The sequence below is a fragment of the Festucalex cinctus genome, chromosome 2 (assembly GCF_051991245.1).
Source record: "Festucalex cinctus isolate MCC-2025b chromosome 2, RoL_Fcin_1.0, whole genome shotgun sequence".
Classification (NCBI taxonomy): Eukaryota; Metazoa; Chordata; class Actinopteri; order Syngnathiformes; family Syngnathidae; genus Festucalex; species Festucalex cinctus.
In genome coordinates, this window is record NC_135412.1 from 3,012,501 (window position 1) to 3,027,462 (window position 14,962).

At 40.6% G+C, this 14,962-nt stretch overlaps 1 protein-coding gene across 4 annotated transcripts in view; it reads right to left on the reverse strand.

Moving 5' to 3' along the window:
* Positions 1 to 14,962, reverse strand: part of fignl2 (fidgetin like 2) — a 55,594-nt gene that overhangs the window by 11,319 nt on the left and 29,313 nt on the right. The window contains exons 1-2 of one of the 4 annotated variants that reach the window (XM_077512190.1): positions 9,049 to 9,146; positions 7,916 to 8,056 (exon numbers count right to left, since the gene is read on the reverse strand). The exons of the other annotated variants lie outside the window; for them this stretch is intronic. Coding sequence (XP_077368316.1) covers positions 7,916 to 7,940 — 25 coding nt within the window. The 5' untranslated portion in view covers positions 7,941 to 8,056; positions 9,049 to 9,146. Of the gene's footprint in view, positions 1 to 7,915; positions 8,057 to 9,048; positions 9,147 to 14,962 lie in introns of those variants that run through there. 4 annotated transcript variants of the gene reach the window in all.

Below are 14,962 nucleotides of genomic sequence, written 5' to 3' on the forward strand. Positions count from 1 at the left end.
TTCGTTATCTTGATTTGTTGTCCCGTCAGGAGGCCTCTCAAGTCCACAAGTTCACGGTGATTTATGACACTAATATCGAGGAGGACATTCTCACTGGGCTGGGGCCCTCCTCCCGCCACGCGCTACCTGGACCGTCATAAAAAGTCCAATCTGAGAGGCCGGCTGCATTTCACTGCCTGGCAGGTGGAGATGCTGGGAAATTGTGTTTGGGCGTTCGCTGGCTTCGCTATGAAAAACACTTTATTAGCTCTTGTTTACACGCAAAGCGGATAATGAATTCTTTCCATATATTGTGTGCATTTATGGCGTGCGTACAATTTTAGCCCCATACGTGGTTAATAACTTGTGGTATCATGTGACCTGTTGCCAAAACGATGTTCACAGAAAGTCCTCTAGTCTCAGATAGTCGTTCTCAACCTTTTTTCAGTGACGTACCCGCTGTGAATTTTTGTTTTCAGCCAAGTAACCCATATCCAGTGCAAAGTATTTCTGGTTTAAAAAACAAACAGTGCTGTGCCATCATTGTTTTATTTATTAAACTTTGGAACTCTATTTGTAATTATGTTGTCTCTCAAACTGTTTGGAAATGAAAAGACATAACTAAAAAAAAAAAAAAAAAAAATTACATTAAAAAAATAATAATAATAATAATTTAATTATAAACAAAGATTTGTGCACATAAATCAACATAAAATGTTATGCCTTCCACTATGTGCCACTCGCATAAATTGAATAATCATTTAAATAATACAATAATAATCATGGTAATATTAGTAATAATAAATAAATAAATAAATAAATAAATAAATAAATAAATTATTAGTTCCGAATAATAGACACTTTCTTAACTCCATGACATATTGATATATTTTTTTAAGTCACTGCATACCGAACTGAACCGAAAACCGAACCGAACCATGCAATCGATATCACAATATATTGTTGCGCTCTCTGTTGCAATAAATTATCGATACACTGACGGTAGTTATCGATGTCATGTGTCCAGTTGTGCACTGTTATGTTATAAATGTTTATGCACATTTGTCTCACTTTACAATGTTTACAGTTAAAAGACTACGAGGCAGTGAGGCACTATGCAGAACTTTGTATATTGTACAAAGTTTTGGCATTGAATAAATGCATAATTAAACATTTTCCTTTTTATGGGTATTTGTTGGCTTTTTCAATCACATATCGTGATATATTGCTAATTTGTTTTGACAATATATCAAAAATCGTAGATATCGTGTATCGTGATATCGATATCTGGAGCCAAATATCATCACAGTATCGAGTCGTGGATTATCCGTATCGTCCCACCCCTTATATATATATATATATATATATATATATATATATATATATATATATATATATATATATAAAGTAAAATAAGTAATTTTAGGTTTATCCAAAAAGGTGTACTTATGACTCAAATCTAAATGTGCATTGCATCAACTGAAATATAAAATGCAATACGACAACATACGAATAATCTCCGGTTTAAATTGGAGTTTGTCTTGTGAAAAGTTTTTTGTTGTCGTGCAGAATTTTTGGGGTGGGGCTGCGGCCAAACTGCTTGATGGCATTTGCTAAACATTGATTAATTGACAAACCTGTTTAGAATTGCTAATGGCGGTGCAGCAAAAAGAAGGGAAAAAAAAGAAAAGAAAAGCAAAGCATCTGCAACGCACTCGATTTACAGCCCCTTTTAACGCTTTCTCCAAAACGAGAAAGCCTGCAGAATAATTGCTGGATGCGTCACTTCATGCTTGTAATTTTAGAAACGAACTCCCCCATCCCCCCCCGCGCCTGCTAACACACGTCCACAAATGGCAGGAGCCTTTCTGCTGCCCCCTCCCCTCAAGAAAAACAAGGGTCCTTATTTTGTGTGACTGCAGGCAGGCTTTGGGTCATTGTATCCACTAATATATCAAAGAGCAGCTGTCCTCAAACCCAGTGATGACCAATCTCTCCTTCCATCTGTCCCGCTCGCCAAATCTCCGCACAGTCAACATGTTGTACGTTGGGCAGCCGCACGCTTCCATTTTATGACCTAAACCATTTATTGTGATGCAAGCAAACTTGTTTGCAGAGGTGGGTAGTAACGAGTTACATTTACTCCGTTACATGTACTTGAGTAACAAAAAAAAAAAAAAAAAAAAAAAGTACTTCTAAGAGTAGTTTTACTACACAATACTTTTTACTTTTACTTGAGTAGATGTGTGACAAAGGATCGCTACTCTTACTGTGCTATATTTGGCTACACTAAAGTCGTTACCGGTACTTTTTTTTTTCTCTCTCTCTCCTTCTTTCATTCATTATTTTTACCAGAGCCGTTCTGCCACATGACTGTGTTTCACCAATCAGACGTAGCAACAATAATCACATGACGACGCCTTCCCTTAACATTCTACCAATCAGACGTAACAATGCAGTCACATGACCACAGGCGGCGTTTGGAACATGGCAGCGGGAAGAGGACGAAAGCCGAACACCCACGGACTCATTTAATTAGCATGTTTACCTTACACGCCGTGCGGAATAACAGCTTTATAATGCGGTGCCGAAACAAACGGACATTTTGGCATATACAAATTCCACAGCGAACCCGAGTTAACATGTCGCGGTAAGTTTAACCTAAATTCCCTTTTTGCTGTATTTAGGCAGGTATTTGTCTTGTGTTGAAAAGGACCTTTTCACATGGACACTTTGTTTACTGTTGCCATAAATGAAACAGATCACGATACATGTTATATGGAGGCATGAATTGGCAGTAGCCACTAAGTGTCACAAATTATTAACTGTAAAGAAGTTTTGGTAACAGATAAACACTTGACTCCATGTAATGTCAGAACCTGGTAAGAAAACATATCAGCGTTTTATTCAATGTCGCAATGATAGCATATGTCAACAAAAAAAGATTTAGGCTAAAAAGTACACGTTTCTAATTGTTCTGCTGGATGGGTATTAACAGAAATGTAGTGACCACAATATTTTCAGGTGTACACTCAGATTTAATACATTAATCATCAGAAATCCTACTCTAATATAGTTAACTTAATTTAACTTTGAATATTGAACTGAATGTGTGATTTCAATGGCTTACTCGCCTGTAAACTCATTGCCTGATAGTTTTCGTGTCAACTGATTACATTGGTTTTAAAAAATAAATCAGACAATGTTCAAGCAGTTACTTGAGTATCCTTTTCAGCGAATACTTTTTGACTTCTACTTGAGTAAATTTTTTTAATGACTACTTTTTACTTTTACTTGAGTAATATTATTTTTCAAGTAACGCTACTCTTACTTGAGTACAATTTTTGGCGACTCTACCCACCTCTGCTTGTTTGTCATGTTCCTCAGCGGAGCCTTACGACCGCTCCAAAACAAACACCTGATCGCACAATGATCCAAGGGCGTTATTTCTCAAGTGTGATCATTGACTAATTAGCTGCAGTGGTGTGAATACTGCTGCCTCAGGAATTCGGTGAAGTGTTGCCATCCAAATGAGCCTTCTTAATTGGGCCCTTAACGGGAGCAGGGGTCTCCTTAATGAGCTGATGAACCCTTAAGAGGGCGGGAGCTGAGGGCCGCCGGACTCGCGGGGTCCCGGCTAGCTAACCTTATTTTTGGAGGGCGCACTCGCACGCAGACTAATGAAAGCCCGTTCGCACCCAACACTTAATGTGTTTACTCAAGGGCCTCACAGGCCCCCGCCACCAAACCACTCGCGCCATTCGGCCAACACAATCGGTGATGGGCGCCGGCGCGACCCTCCAGCGTCCTTCTTTCTTCAATGCGAGCCACTTCATTCAGAAAAACACACGTAGCCAACGTAAAAATAAGGGAGTGAGGGATCAGAACTGCCAGAACCGTACAACCACGCGGTTTGTCTTGCGCGCGCTCTTAGAAATGGCATCGCTACACCAGCAGGGGCCCCGGGCAACGAGAGTTGGTGGCCTGGGACTGATTTAAAAGTTTGTTTGAAGTACAGATTACAGATTCTTTGCACCAAATCCCTCCAGGAGTATCCATGGCCCCTGGAATCTCTCTCAGGTTTCCTCGCAGGTCTGGCCGAAGTCTGCTCTCCGCAACTTCCAAGTCCTGTGGCCGCAGAGCGACAGTACTGCCGTCGCACATAACAATAGCTACTGAGTCACCAGAAGTGCTTGAGTAAAACTTTAGGGTGACCAGATATCCCAGCTGAACTGATTTTAAACCTTGTGTCACGAGTCCCGGTGGATTTCACCATTTATTTTGTCTTAACTTTTACATAGGTCCCGTCCTGGCGTCTCGTTCTTTTTTTTTTTGTCAGTCCAGCCAGCAAGCCAATTGTTTGCCCATGTGTATGTCAATCACACAGTAGCGATTCATACAACAAACCAATTAGAAAGAAATGTAACTGTTAAATCCCTGACTATTTACTTTCACATTATCATTCTCACCCGCATCTAATTCTATCTTCACATATAACTACTTCCTGCTTCTGTGTCCAAGAATCATGAGAAATATAGTCCTACTGGCCTAATGCCACGGATCTGGTCAGACCCAACACAAGCTGAGCTTTTCTGGTGGCATATTTACAATGTGGGACCAGCGTGAGGTAAACATCACAATAAAATGCACAATAAAACATTATTTTTCAAAGTTTTCATACTCTTGCTAACATAAAAATGGAAAAAATGTTAAATAGAAACATGGCTGCATCTTTTAGTCATTGATACGGTAATTTTCATAGTAATTCATAAAATTGAGTTAAAATGGAAATGTAGTGTAAAATCGAGTGTGATATTGATTTGTGTTGTAATTTTTCTGCCACTAGATGGCATAATTACATTTGTAAGTCATTGGTGCATTTTTATTTTCATATTAAGAGCTATCTAATCTTTCAGATGAAGTATCTTGTGAAAATCTACACATTGTTTAAATTGCAAAATACAACTTAACCCCAGGCTCCACAAATATATGCATTATTATTACATTTATTACTGCTAAATTTTGACGCGGACGTGTCGGCTGAGTTGCGATTTGAATTCCCCCAGTACAGGTTGGAAAACCTGTACTGGGGGAATTCAGGTCGTAAGTGGTGGTAATTAATCATGCGTTAAAAAAAAAAAAAAAAGTAGTGGCATTAAAGTCTGCATTTTGGGACTGCCAGTGTTTTAATTAAATAAACAAAAAATTAAGACTAATTTTTTACACCCCTAGTAAGAACACAACCACCACAATCATCACCAGATTGACTAGCGGTTACATTTGTGTGATATAAATGAGTTAATGGTATACAGAAACACGGGCAACCTCAATGTAAATGTCTGTTAAAGTGCAATTGATATTCTCCTGTTTTTGATTTGTTTGTGTACATGGACAATATGTTGCCCTACAGTGCCACCTAGTGGCGTTCCTGCATTTGTTGAAATGCGCACACTTCAACGTCTTCTTCTGATTTGTAACGTCGGACTTCCGGTTTGTTTCTCTTCAGTTCGTGTGCTCGTATGTCGACAGAGAAATGGTAAAATATTATACAAGTACACGAGAACACAGAACATTCTTTATTTATTTGTTTTTTTTTGTTAGGATAGAATAGATATTGTGATTTAACTAATTGTTTTGTATTGTTTTTAGCTCCAATTGGAGACGTGAAAACTAAGCTAAGACAAGCTAGCTGATGGTGGAACTTTTAACTAGCGCCCTTGGAGAGCGGAATGAGGTATGGAAATACAAAGTTTGTTGTTATTTTGATGACATGTTTAAAATGAATGTCTCTGTTGCTTATGAGTAAAAGTCCATGTTATCAGAATGGAGGAAATATTTTCTTTGTATGGGTCTTTTTTTGTTTGTCGTATTTCTTCATTCGTACTTGTATTAGATAAATGCTTACGTAAACATGATTAATGTATGACTTGTTTGTGAAACTACAATGCAAATATTGTACTTTTTCTGTTTATTCTCTAGTTTTCACGGTGCATAACAATAAAGCACTAAAGGTCATCGACACCCGTTCGAAACTCTCTGCGTCTTCGTTTGAAAATCCAAGCGGCCGCTACACTCAGTATTCCCAAAGAGGGATTCCAATGTTGAGGTGAGACTTCACAAGTCCCTCCCAGTCCGATTTGTGCAGGCAAACTCACTGCTGCAGTCTTTCGCGCCAAGACAGTGAGCTTTCAGTGTCACCAGTAAAACGCAGGGGTGTGTTTGTGTGTCACTCGTGTGTGAGTAAATAGCGCGACGATCTAATGCCGCCGTGCACGTTCGGACACATACATGCGGCGACCATTTCACACTATAGAGCTGCTCAATTTGGTCATTCAAAAAAAAAACTCCCAAAAAACAAGGAGCAAATAAAGCACTAAATCAAGACAAAGAACTAGCGGGAAGTATAGCAGAAGTTTTCACTTCCTACACAGCCAGCTATTCCGCCGGCAGTTTGTGACATTCTTTGACTTGGCGTCCACTTCAGCACGAAGGGAGTGTGTTGGGTCAATACAGTCGAGAAAGCTGCAGGGAGCTAATGGAACAACCAGTAAAACACGCCTTGATGGGAAGCAGCACAAGCATGCATCCGCTTCCCCACGGCAAAAGCATTTTAGCCTCATTCTCAGCTTTGCTAACCTCAAGAAATACTGACGAACGAGTTTTTCTCGGAGAAGTTGCACACATGCGCCATAATCTTGCTTCTGAATTTCTTTTCGATGCCTAGAACGCTTAATCTGGTAACATTTATTAATAGGGTAATACTTGGGAAATGAACCCTTATGTTTGGTTTTACCCTCTTGTAGCTGTCATGCTGAAAAAGCTCCTTTGAGCCAGTTGACTGCCAAAAACGCTTAACAATTAGTAAAATCACGATGTATGCCGCCATAAACGTTAAATGATGTCAACTACGCTTTTTTGTTTGTTTTGTTTTGTTTTTTTGGGAAGTGCAACGTTTAAGTGGAGCGCTGCCTGGTCAATGGGTTGTGGAATCAAAAACACCCACTATGTATCTCTTTTCAAAAGGTTGCCGGTATATGGAATTACAATGAAACAGGAATCTGATGAAATGGAACATTTTCAAGGATGATGTGAATGATCAAAGCCTTTGTCACATTAAACCTAATTTATAGAGCGTCGCTAAACAAAAATATTAGTGTCACAGTCACTGTTGTGGAGAAAATCTACACAGAAAAAAAAGGTTTTCAACTCATCTTTTCAATTTTCGCTAAATGCCACTCAAATGACCTATTTTCAAATGGTGATTACTAAAGAAGGGAATAAGGTAGAAACACTTTTTTTTTTCTAATGAAATGGAATGCAATCTTTCATTTAGTACCTACACTGTATATGTAGTAAAAGCAAACTATTGTTTTTGCCTTGAAAGATGAGTTAAAATGCTCGAAGTTGGCTGGCACTGTTTTTGTTTTGTTTTTTTATAACGTGTGGCAGTAAAAGAGTTAAAGGAGCAGAGGAGCTGCGCAGGCCGAGGCAGCACCACGCTGGCTGCCAAACAATGCCATTTTCGACTCAAATGAAGCCTAGTCGGTGTGTGTGTGTGTGGGGGGGGGGGGGGGGGGGGGGGGGGGGGGGTTGTAAATGAGGAGGTTGGTTGGGGGCGAGGCCAAAAATGGACATGTCAGTTATTAGGTCAGCACTGTCAAGAGAAAAGAGAGCAATGTGTGTGTGGTTGCGTGGTGCAAAAAGTCCTAAGAAGCAATCAACCTTTCTTCCTCTGCATGTAATTAAATGTTGAAGTCATGCCAGTTTGTGTCTTTCCTGGTCTGGTCACAAGCTACACAAACAAGAGCGTCCACACCGGTTTGCTTTCAGAGTTGTGGAGTTGGAAGGGGGCGTTTGGGCTCAAAGTCCAACCAAATCCTGACTCGGCTGGTTGGTTGTTGTGACACAGGAGAAAGAAAAGGTGCAAAGTACTCACTATAGGGGACAATGGGACTCAGCATTCTGTGGAGCTGGTCTTAGTGGAGAGGAATGCGGTTGTGTGAACGCCGGCCACAGTTAGCGTCTGTCGGTTTGTAGTCCATCACTGGCATGCCCTTGCACGGATGACGCGTCTGCCCTGCCAGGGAAACATAGAGTTTGACAACACCCGCATGACAATTAACACCAAAACTCAACACCCAATTTTTGCCTGTGACCGAGTTAACCAAAAGTCCTGTCGGTAGACAAAAACAAAGCACAAATGGACGCATACAATGGGGCTCATTCTAGTCGTGGATCAAGCCGATTGTGAAGCTGCGCGCACCCTCAAAAGGCTTTCTCAAGTCTGACTCACAAAAAGAGACTCGCGCATACCTCTGCTCCGCGCGCCGGCCCGATAAAGACTGCATTCTTTGCACACCAATTTGGCCACTGCTACACAATGCAAAATGCTCAACAAAATGTCTCCTCTCATCAGATTTTCAGACTGTAATTGTGAACTAATTCCTCAATTGAAGAAATTGTTTGTGTGTTTCTTCGATGAGTCAATATTGAATTCTGTAAATACCCAATTTTAGTCATGCATCATTTAATTTATTCCAACTCGAGTTTTCACCTGATTGAAGCCACGGCTGTGTGCAATTCTACACAATAAATAAGACTGTTGAGGGCCTTCCTATTTTGTTGTTATATTCAGAAGACCCTAAAAAATATTCCAAAACTGTACTCCATCATATTAATTATTTCTTTGAATAATAATGCCCTTCTAGATCAAATAGGTAACTCATGACATTGTTGACCATTTATTGCATTCACAAATGACCACTTTACAAAGAGACACAAACAAGCCATGCAACAAGCCAGTTGGACAAGTACATTCGTCATGTGTCATTAACATGAAAGTGAAATGACACAAACCAGCGCAGCTATTTGACATGTCCAATGTTTACCAGTCAGTCCGCAATAATAAAATACAGCTTGCAAAGCAAACACAACAGCATTGCCTGTGCACAGAAGAAGTTTGTCAGACTCATTTCCTCCCTTCCAGTCGCAGCTTCTTGTAAAGTCACGGAATCTGATTATTACAGAAAAAGAGAGAGAGAGAGAGCTCAAGAAGATGTGCAAATGTACCTCTTCATGCCTGCATGTCCTCCATCCTATCTGAAAGCAGCGCTTTGGTTAATCCCGAGAGCAACTGGACCTGGCCATTCTCTGTGTGTGTGTTTGCGTTTTTTTCCACATATGGGACAGAACTCTAGACTCATTCCACACACCCCTTGCTCTCTCTCTCTTGCTCTTTCTCCCTCCCTTCTCGAGCTTTCTCTCTCCAGTGCTGGCCAGTGACGAGGGAGTGAACACTCCCCTCCCCCATGGACTTCTCTGACAGGGAGAACGAGGGAGACAGAAGGACATAGGGGAGGGCAGCAGGATGAATGGATGGATTGATGTGGGAGATTGGTCAATCTGCTCTGTGTGGTGCGCTGTAGCTCTGGACAGAGCAAAGAAGACAAGAGGAAGAGTGTCTAGTTTTGAGGCAAATGGTCAGGATGAGCTGGAATGAGTGGAAAGAAGAGTGTCGGGTTCAAATAAAACAAGAAACAATAACATGGGGGGGTTGTCCGGGATCTGCTGTTCATACAAGGAGTTGGTGGTTTTGTGGTGCACTTCGGTTTTGTGTTTTTGTTTTGGGGTGTTTTTGGTCCACACATTGCTCTTCCAGTTTAGAGTAGAGGTGTCCAGCCTGGTTTTTACAACATCTGTAAAGAATACTACAAAGGTTTTACAAAGACTATATAGCCTGTATTTGTCCTGGACTGACTTTATCTACCTTATTGTTTTAAATGTCGTATTTAGGCAAGGGGTAACCAACATATCAGATGAACTCTGGCCTGGAGAACCTGGGTGATCACTTCTCACTTCTGGGTGATATATATGGCTTTAATTTCCATTTGTAGACTTAGTGTTGAACTGTGTTCACTGGCAATGATGCTTATGAGTAGTGTTGTTCCGATACCATTTTTTGGCTCGCGATACCGATACCCAGCTTTGCAGTATCGGTACTGATACCATACCGATACTTAAGTTTTTTTTTTCCTCAACATGAAAAAGCTGCCCTGCCATTGATTCAGAGCATTCAAGGGCCAATAGGAGATCTTAGATCGGCATGCAGTGAGCATGTCACATATCAGTGAACGTTGTGCACGAGCAAGACACAAGATGCTGCATCCAAAATCCTATATTAGCGTTGGAATTAAATGGTATCGGCATGTTACTTGTGAGTAGTCACCGATACCGATACCACTGTTTTTATGCAGTATCGGCACCTCTGCCGATACCAGTATCGGTATCGGAACAACACTACTTATGAGCCCATATTACACAATGATGCCAGTTCTTCATGCAGATCCGTTTGAGGGATCGAATGTCACAGTCATTCAGTCATGGTGGTTATCAGCCTTGCCACTTTTGTGGAGAGTTTTCTGCAGATTCCCTGAAACCTTGGATGATATTATGGACTGTAGATGATGAAATCCCTAAATTATTTACAATTGTACATTGATAAATGCTCTTAACTCATTAGCTCCCAAAAACGTACAAATATGTTCTATTTTAAATGTTTTAAGTTTACCAAAGACGTATTTATTTGTTTTTTAATGTTTTTTTTTATGGTAGAGCATACAGAAGGCTTTGATGCAGGCTCTCTACTGCAAAGAACGGTTGAAGCAATGGTAGTAATTACAAAAAGGTGGCAGCAGAGTATAAGAGATCAACCAGGGCCATGTTAAAACAGCTGATTTCCCCACAGTTCTAAGCAGATTTGTGAAGAAATGATGAAACTTAGCTGTACAGAAATATAAAAATATACTTTTTTTTTCCTGATGAAAGAAGAGACTCTAATCTTTCTTTTGGTAGGTTCCATGTTTTTCTAGCAATAGAACACAATATTCTGTGGGCCTTGCAAAATCAGTCCAAATCCAGTAAAACACTTCAGTGAAAATGGCTGGGAGTGAATGAGTTAATAAACTGTTGGACTGTTTGTTCACCCAGTTTGTTCACAAAGTGATGAACCTCACCCCGATACTGCATGCAGGGTTAGGTAAGGCTATCTTAGAGGTTGAGTTGGGATGTTGAAAGCAGAGAACTCCGACACTATTGCCTTATTGGTGCTGAGGCAGCAGTGCGTGAACACGGGCAGCATGCTGAGCCCAGCATTCGTACAAAGACCCCCCGGGGCAGCAGGACACACGAGCAGCCAAAATTGAAGAAAATGACACAGAAAGGGATTCAACATCAACAGTCTGGCAGATATGGCTGCACACACTTGCCTCAATGTCACATGAGTGAGTTTGACAGGTGTCACTCCGAGAGACCCGATCTTGCCAAGCCCTTTATTTTGCATGCTTTGGATAGATCTGACATGCAGAGGACATCCAAGTATGGCGAGGTTGCTTTACACTTACAAGAATGCAAGCATGATACTGTGTGTCTTCAACTCTTAAAAGGAGACATTCATTCATTCATTTCCCATTGTCGTGGCAAAGCAGACATGTACATTTTTAGTTCCCTGGTCTTTCTCTCTGTCTCTCTTATTTATTTATTTGTTTTTGTGCAAGTACACAAAAGATAAAGAATTACAGAACATGTAACATCCACGTGCATCCACTAGGCAAGCAGAGACTTGTTCCGAATCTGCCCAGCGACTGTGACGGAAAAACAAATCTTCATGAAATTGAAATCAAAGCACAATTTGTATTTTCCCCTCATGGAGGTAGCACTTCATCATCAAGCTGTCAAAATACATTTGTCAGTTTTTGTAATAGATCTGTGCATGTGGTGCATACATTGCACACATTGCAAAACCCGTATCCCGCCCATTCCCATTTCATCAACTTACAGAGCAGAGGCACATAAATAGTTTGATCATCGTTTAGAGACCTTGTTGTAAAACTGCTCAAATCTTCTTAATTTCAGCCTCTAACTGTAAATATATTCAGATGTCTTTAGTCCTCCATGGAAGCAGACTGTTGTGTTTGCGTGTTTTTTTTGTTTGTTTGTTTTTTTAAATAAGACATTTCCTTTCATTTTGGGAACGTGATCAACAATTTTGCTGTTTTTCTGAAATGTTACGGACCAAACTTGAAAATGAATCATAATAAAGTAGGGATGTAACGATATCCAAACAACACAATATGAAGGTCACGATACAATAATTATCACAATATAGTGGGGAGGTTGGCGATATATAAAAAAAAAAAAGTCACAATATTGTTAAAAATTAACAAAAAAAAAAACTATATTGTAACAACCTACAATCTCTCATAACACTTCATATTGAGGCACTTGCTCATGCACGCACACATTGACTTTCTCATTGAATTTCTCCAGAAATTGCACTTAGTCTAGTTATTATCATTATTCTGTTATATACAGCAATTTTTGCAGTTGTAATTTTGGAAAATGCTCTAAAAAATAAAATTGTAAAGTGCAAGAACATACAGTTGAGATAAAATACAGTTGTTGGCAAGCCAAGTAGATACAGTGCAGTAGAAAAGATCTGGGATGTTTGCTCGTTGTCTCTTGATTGAAGGTTAATGGAGAGATATGTGAGGCAGACAAAAGGAGCGGTGGCAGGGTTAAAATGACTTGTGAATAGGCAGGGGCTACAGGTCAACACACTCACATTTGACCTCATACTCGTGGCCTCGTCAGCTCAACATTTCCATTCAGAAGACCGTTCACCCGATGATGAACTGTGTTAGCGGGTCAGCTGCTTTCATCGCGATGAACTGATGATTCAGGCTGGGATTTAATTCAATTAAATGGAAATATGCACGTAGCAAAGCATGATTTGCTCAGCAAAAATAAAGGTTATATGCATATAGCAAAGAGGAGGCTGACTTGTTGAGATTACAAAAAGACAGGTTACATACATATACCAAATATTGGAGAAACGGGGGGAGGACTAGTGTTGGGAATAACAACATTAAAGTACAATGGTGTGAATTTGGCATGGAAAGTTTCTCTTTCTCGTCCGGGCGAGAAACTTTCTCGTCCAGACAAGAAACATATATATATATATATATATATATTTTTTTTTCTCCCATGTCACTTTAGGGGCTCCGTAGCATCCAGCCCACTTGATGTTTTTTATTTTTTGTCAAGGTTTCTCCGTCAAGTGTTTCTTTTCTTCCACTTGTTAACGTTGCATTATTGTCTATGAAGACCCTCTCTTTTTCCACTTTTGTGTCGTGTTGTCTGCTTATGGGTCCAAATTCGGCACCTCACGTGACAAAACAGCTTGCAATGGATGCAGTGTTTTCAGGAAAAAATACAACTCTTGTCTTGGATGTCATTGAAATGTTGAAGTGGACATTGTTTTTTGCTAGGTTGCACATTTCAATGACTGAAGAGCAACATAATGCAGTCTATCAGAATCCTAAAATGTACCATTTGTTGCTGTTGTTCTTGAGTAGTTTTCACAGTTTACATCCGGGCCAGGAAAGTTTATTGGGAAATTGACCAGAGCAGACGTGACCCCCGAGGCCTAATTGTTTCCAGGACTATGTGGACTGACCTGGACCGAAACACCGCTTAAAACAAACTAAACATCGCAAATACAAATGACCTTTTTCAAAAGAACGTCAATAATTATTCTCCACACTTGTACCAGGCTTCTGGAGTGTTAAAAAGGAAACAAGGAAATAGTGAGCCTATGATTTTTTACGCCCTTTGTGTGCATGCGTGCATGTGTGTTTGCTGGCGATAATCAGTTCCAGGCGCACAAGGTAGACCAGTATCATTTCATTAGAGCTGAGGAGCGAGCGCATGAGCTTTGGTCCAGATTAGAGCCAGAGAGAAACTCTACTCCCGGCCCCAGTTGCCCCAAAGAGGCAGTTGAGGAAGGGGGGGGGGCTGTAGGATTACTAGGTGGGAAGGTTCAGCTGTTTATTATTCCAATTCTATCTCTAACAGCTGAAAATTGGAGAATTAGGCAGCAGCCCTGAGCAGGCCTGGGGATCAATGTGGCGGGGTTAAACCCCTGTGGCATGGCTCCACACACAGACCGCGCCTTGCACATAGACCCGGCGCAGAGGTCATCCACAGAACTTAACAGACACATTAAATTTACCGCTCTGAAGAGATAAGACGCTCGCACATTTCACAGGTCACTGACGAGCGTCGGACTTGGGTGATGGCTTGCCTGAAATGAAGCCAAACCTCCTCGGCAGAGATCAACTTGCACGTAAAGACGCCGCGTTAGTGTCGGGCCCTCCACGGTCACGTCCGTGCATGTTGTTAATCTGCAGAGGACACGTGACACTCCGCACTCGGAAACATGAACTTTCCACGACATGCCAGCGTGCGGTTGGAGGGAATGCAAACTGCTCTTTGCCTCCGCGGGGGTCACAGCGCTGACAGGAGAATTCAAAACTCAAATCTGTTTTATATCACAATCGTCATGCGTTTGTGAGTTGAGGCAACTGAGAGAAGACGATACGCAAGAAAAAACAAAAAAAAACGACAAGTCCGAATTCGGAGCATATTCAAGATGCATTACTTACAAATAAGTCACAGCTATCATCTTCATTGTAGGCACAAATGAGATCTGTCACCAGTCTAGTCTAAGTCTACTGTGGATTCATGGCAACTGCCTGTTCATCTTACCAGACTGCCTAATATAAAACAAGGATTTAACACTTATTACCATCAGGAAATTAAAAATTTATTTAAACCATTGAATATTCCATTTTCGGCCACAAATCTGCAAGGACAACAGTCAAGTAAGACAAAATGAAGGCATTGGTATAGAGTAGACCAGGGGTGTCAAACTCATATTAGCTCAGGGGCCGCATGGAGGAGAATATATTACCAAGTGGGCCAGATCGGTAAAATAACGGTACAGTATATAACTTTTGCCGCCAATTATACGCAGATTTTTGCTATTTGTGGGCTAACCCCAAATTACTGAGCTAAATTGTAATCATACTGTTCCAAAAAATAACATGAATGCAAATGTAACGCGGCAAGACTTTCACCATTTTCA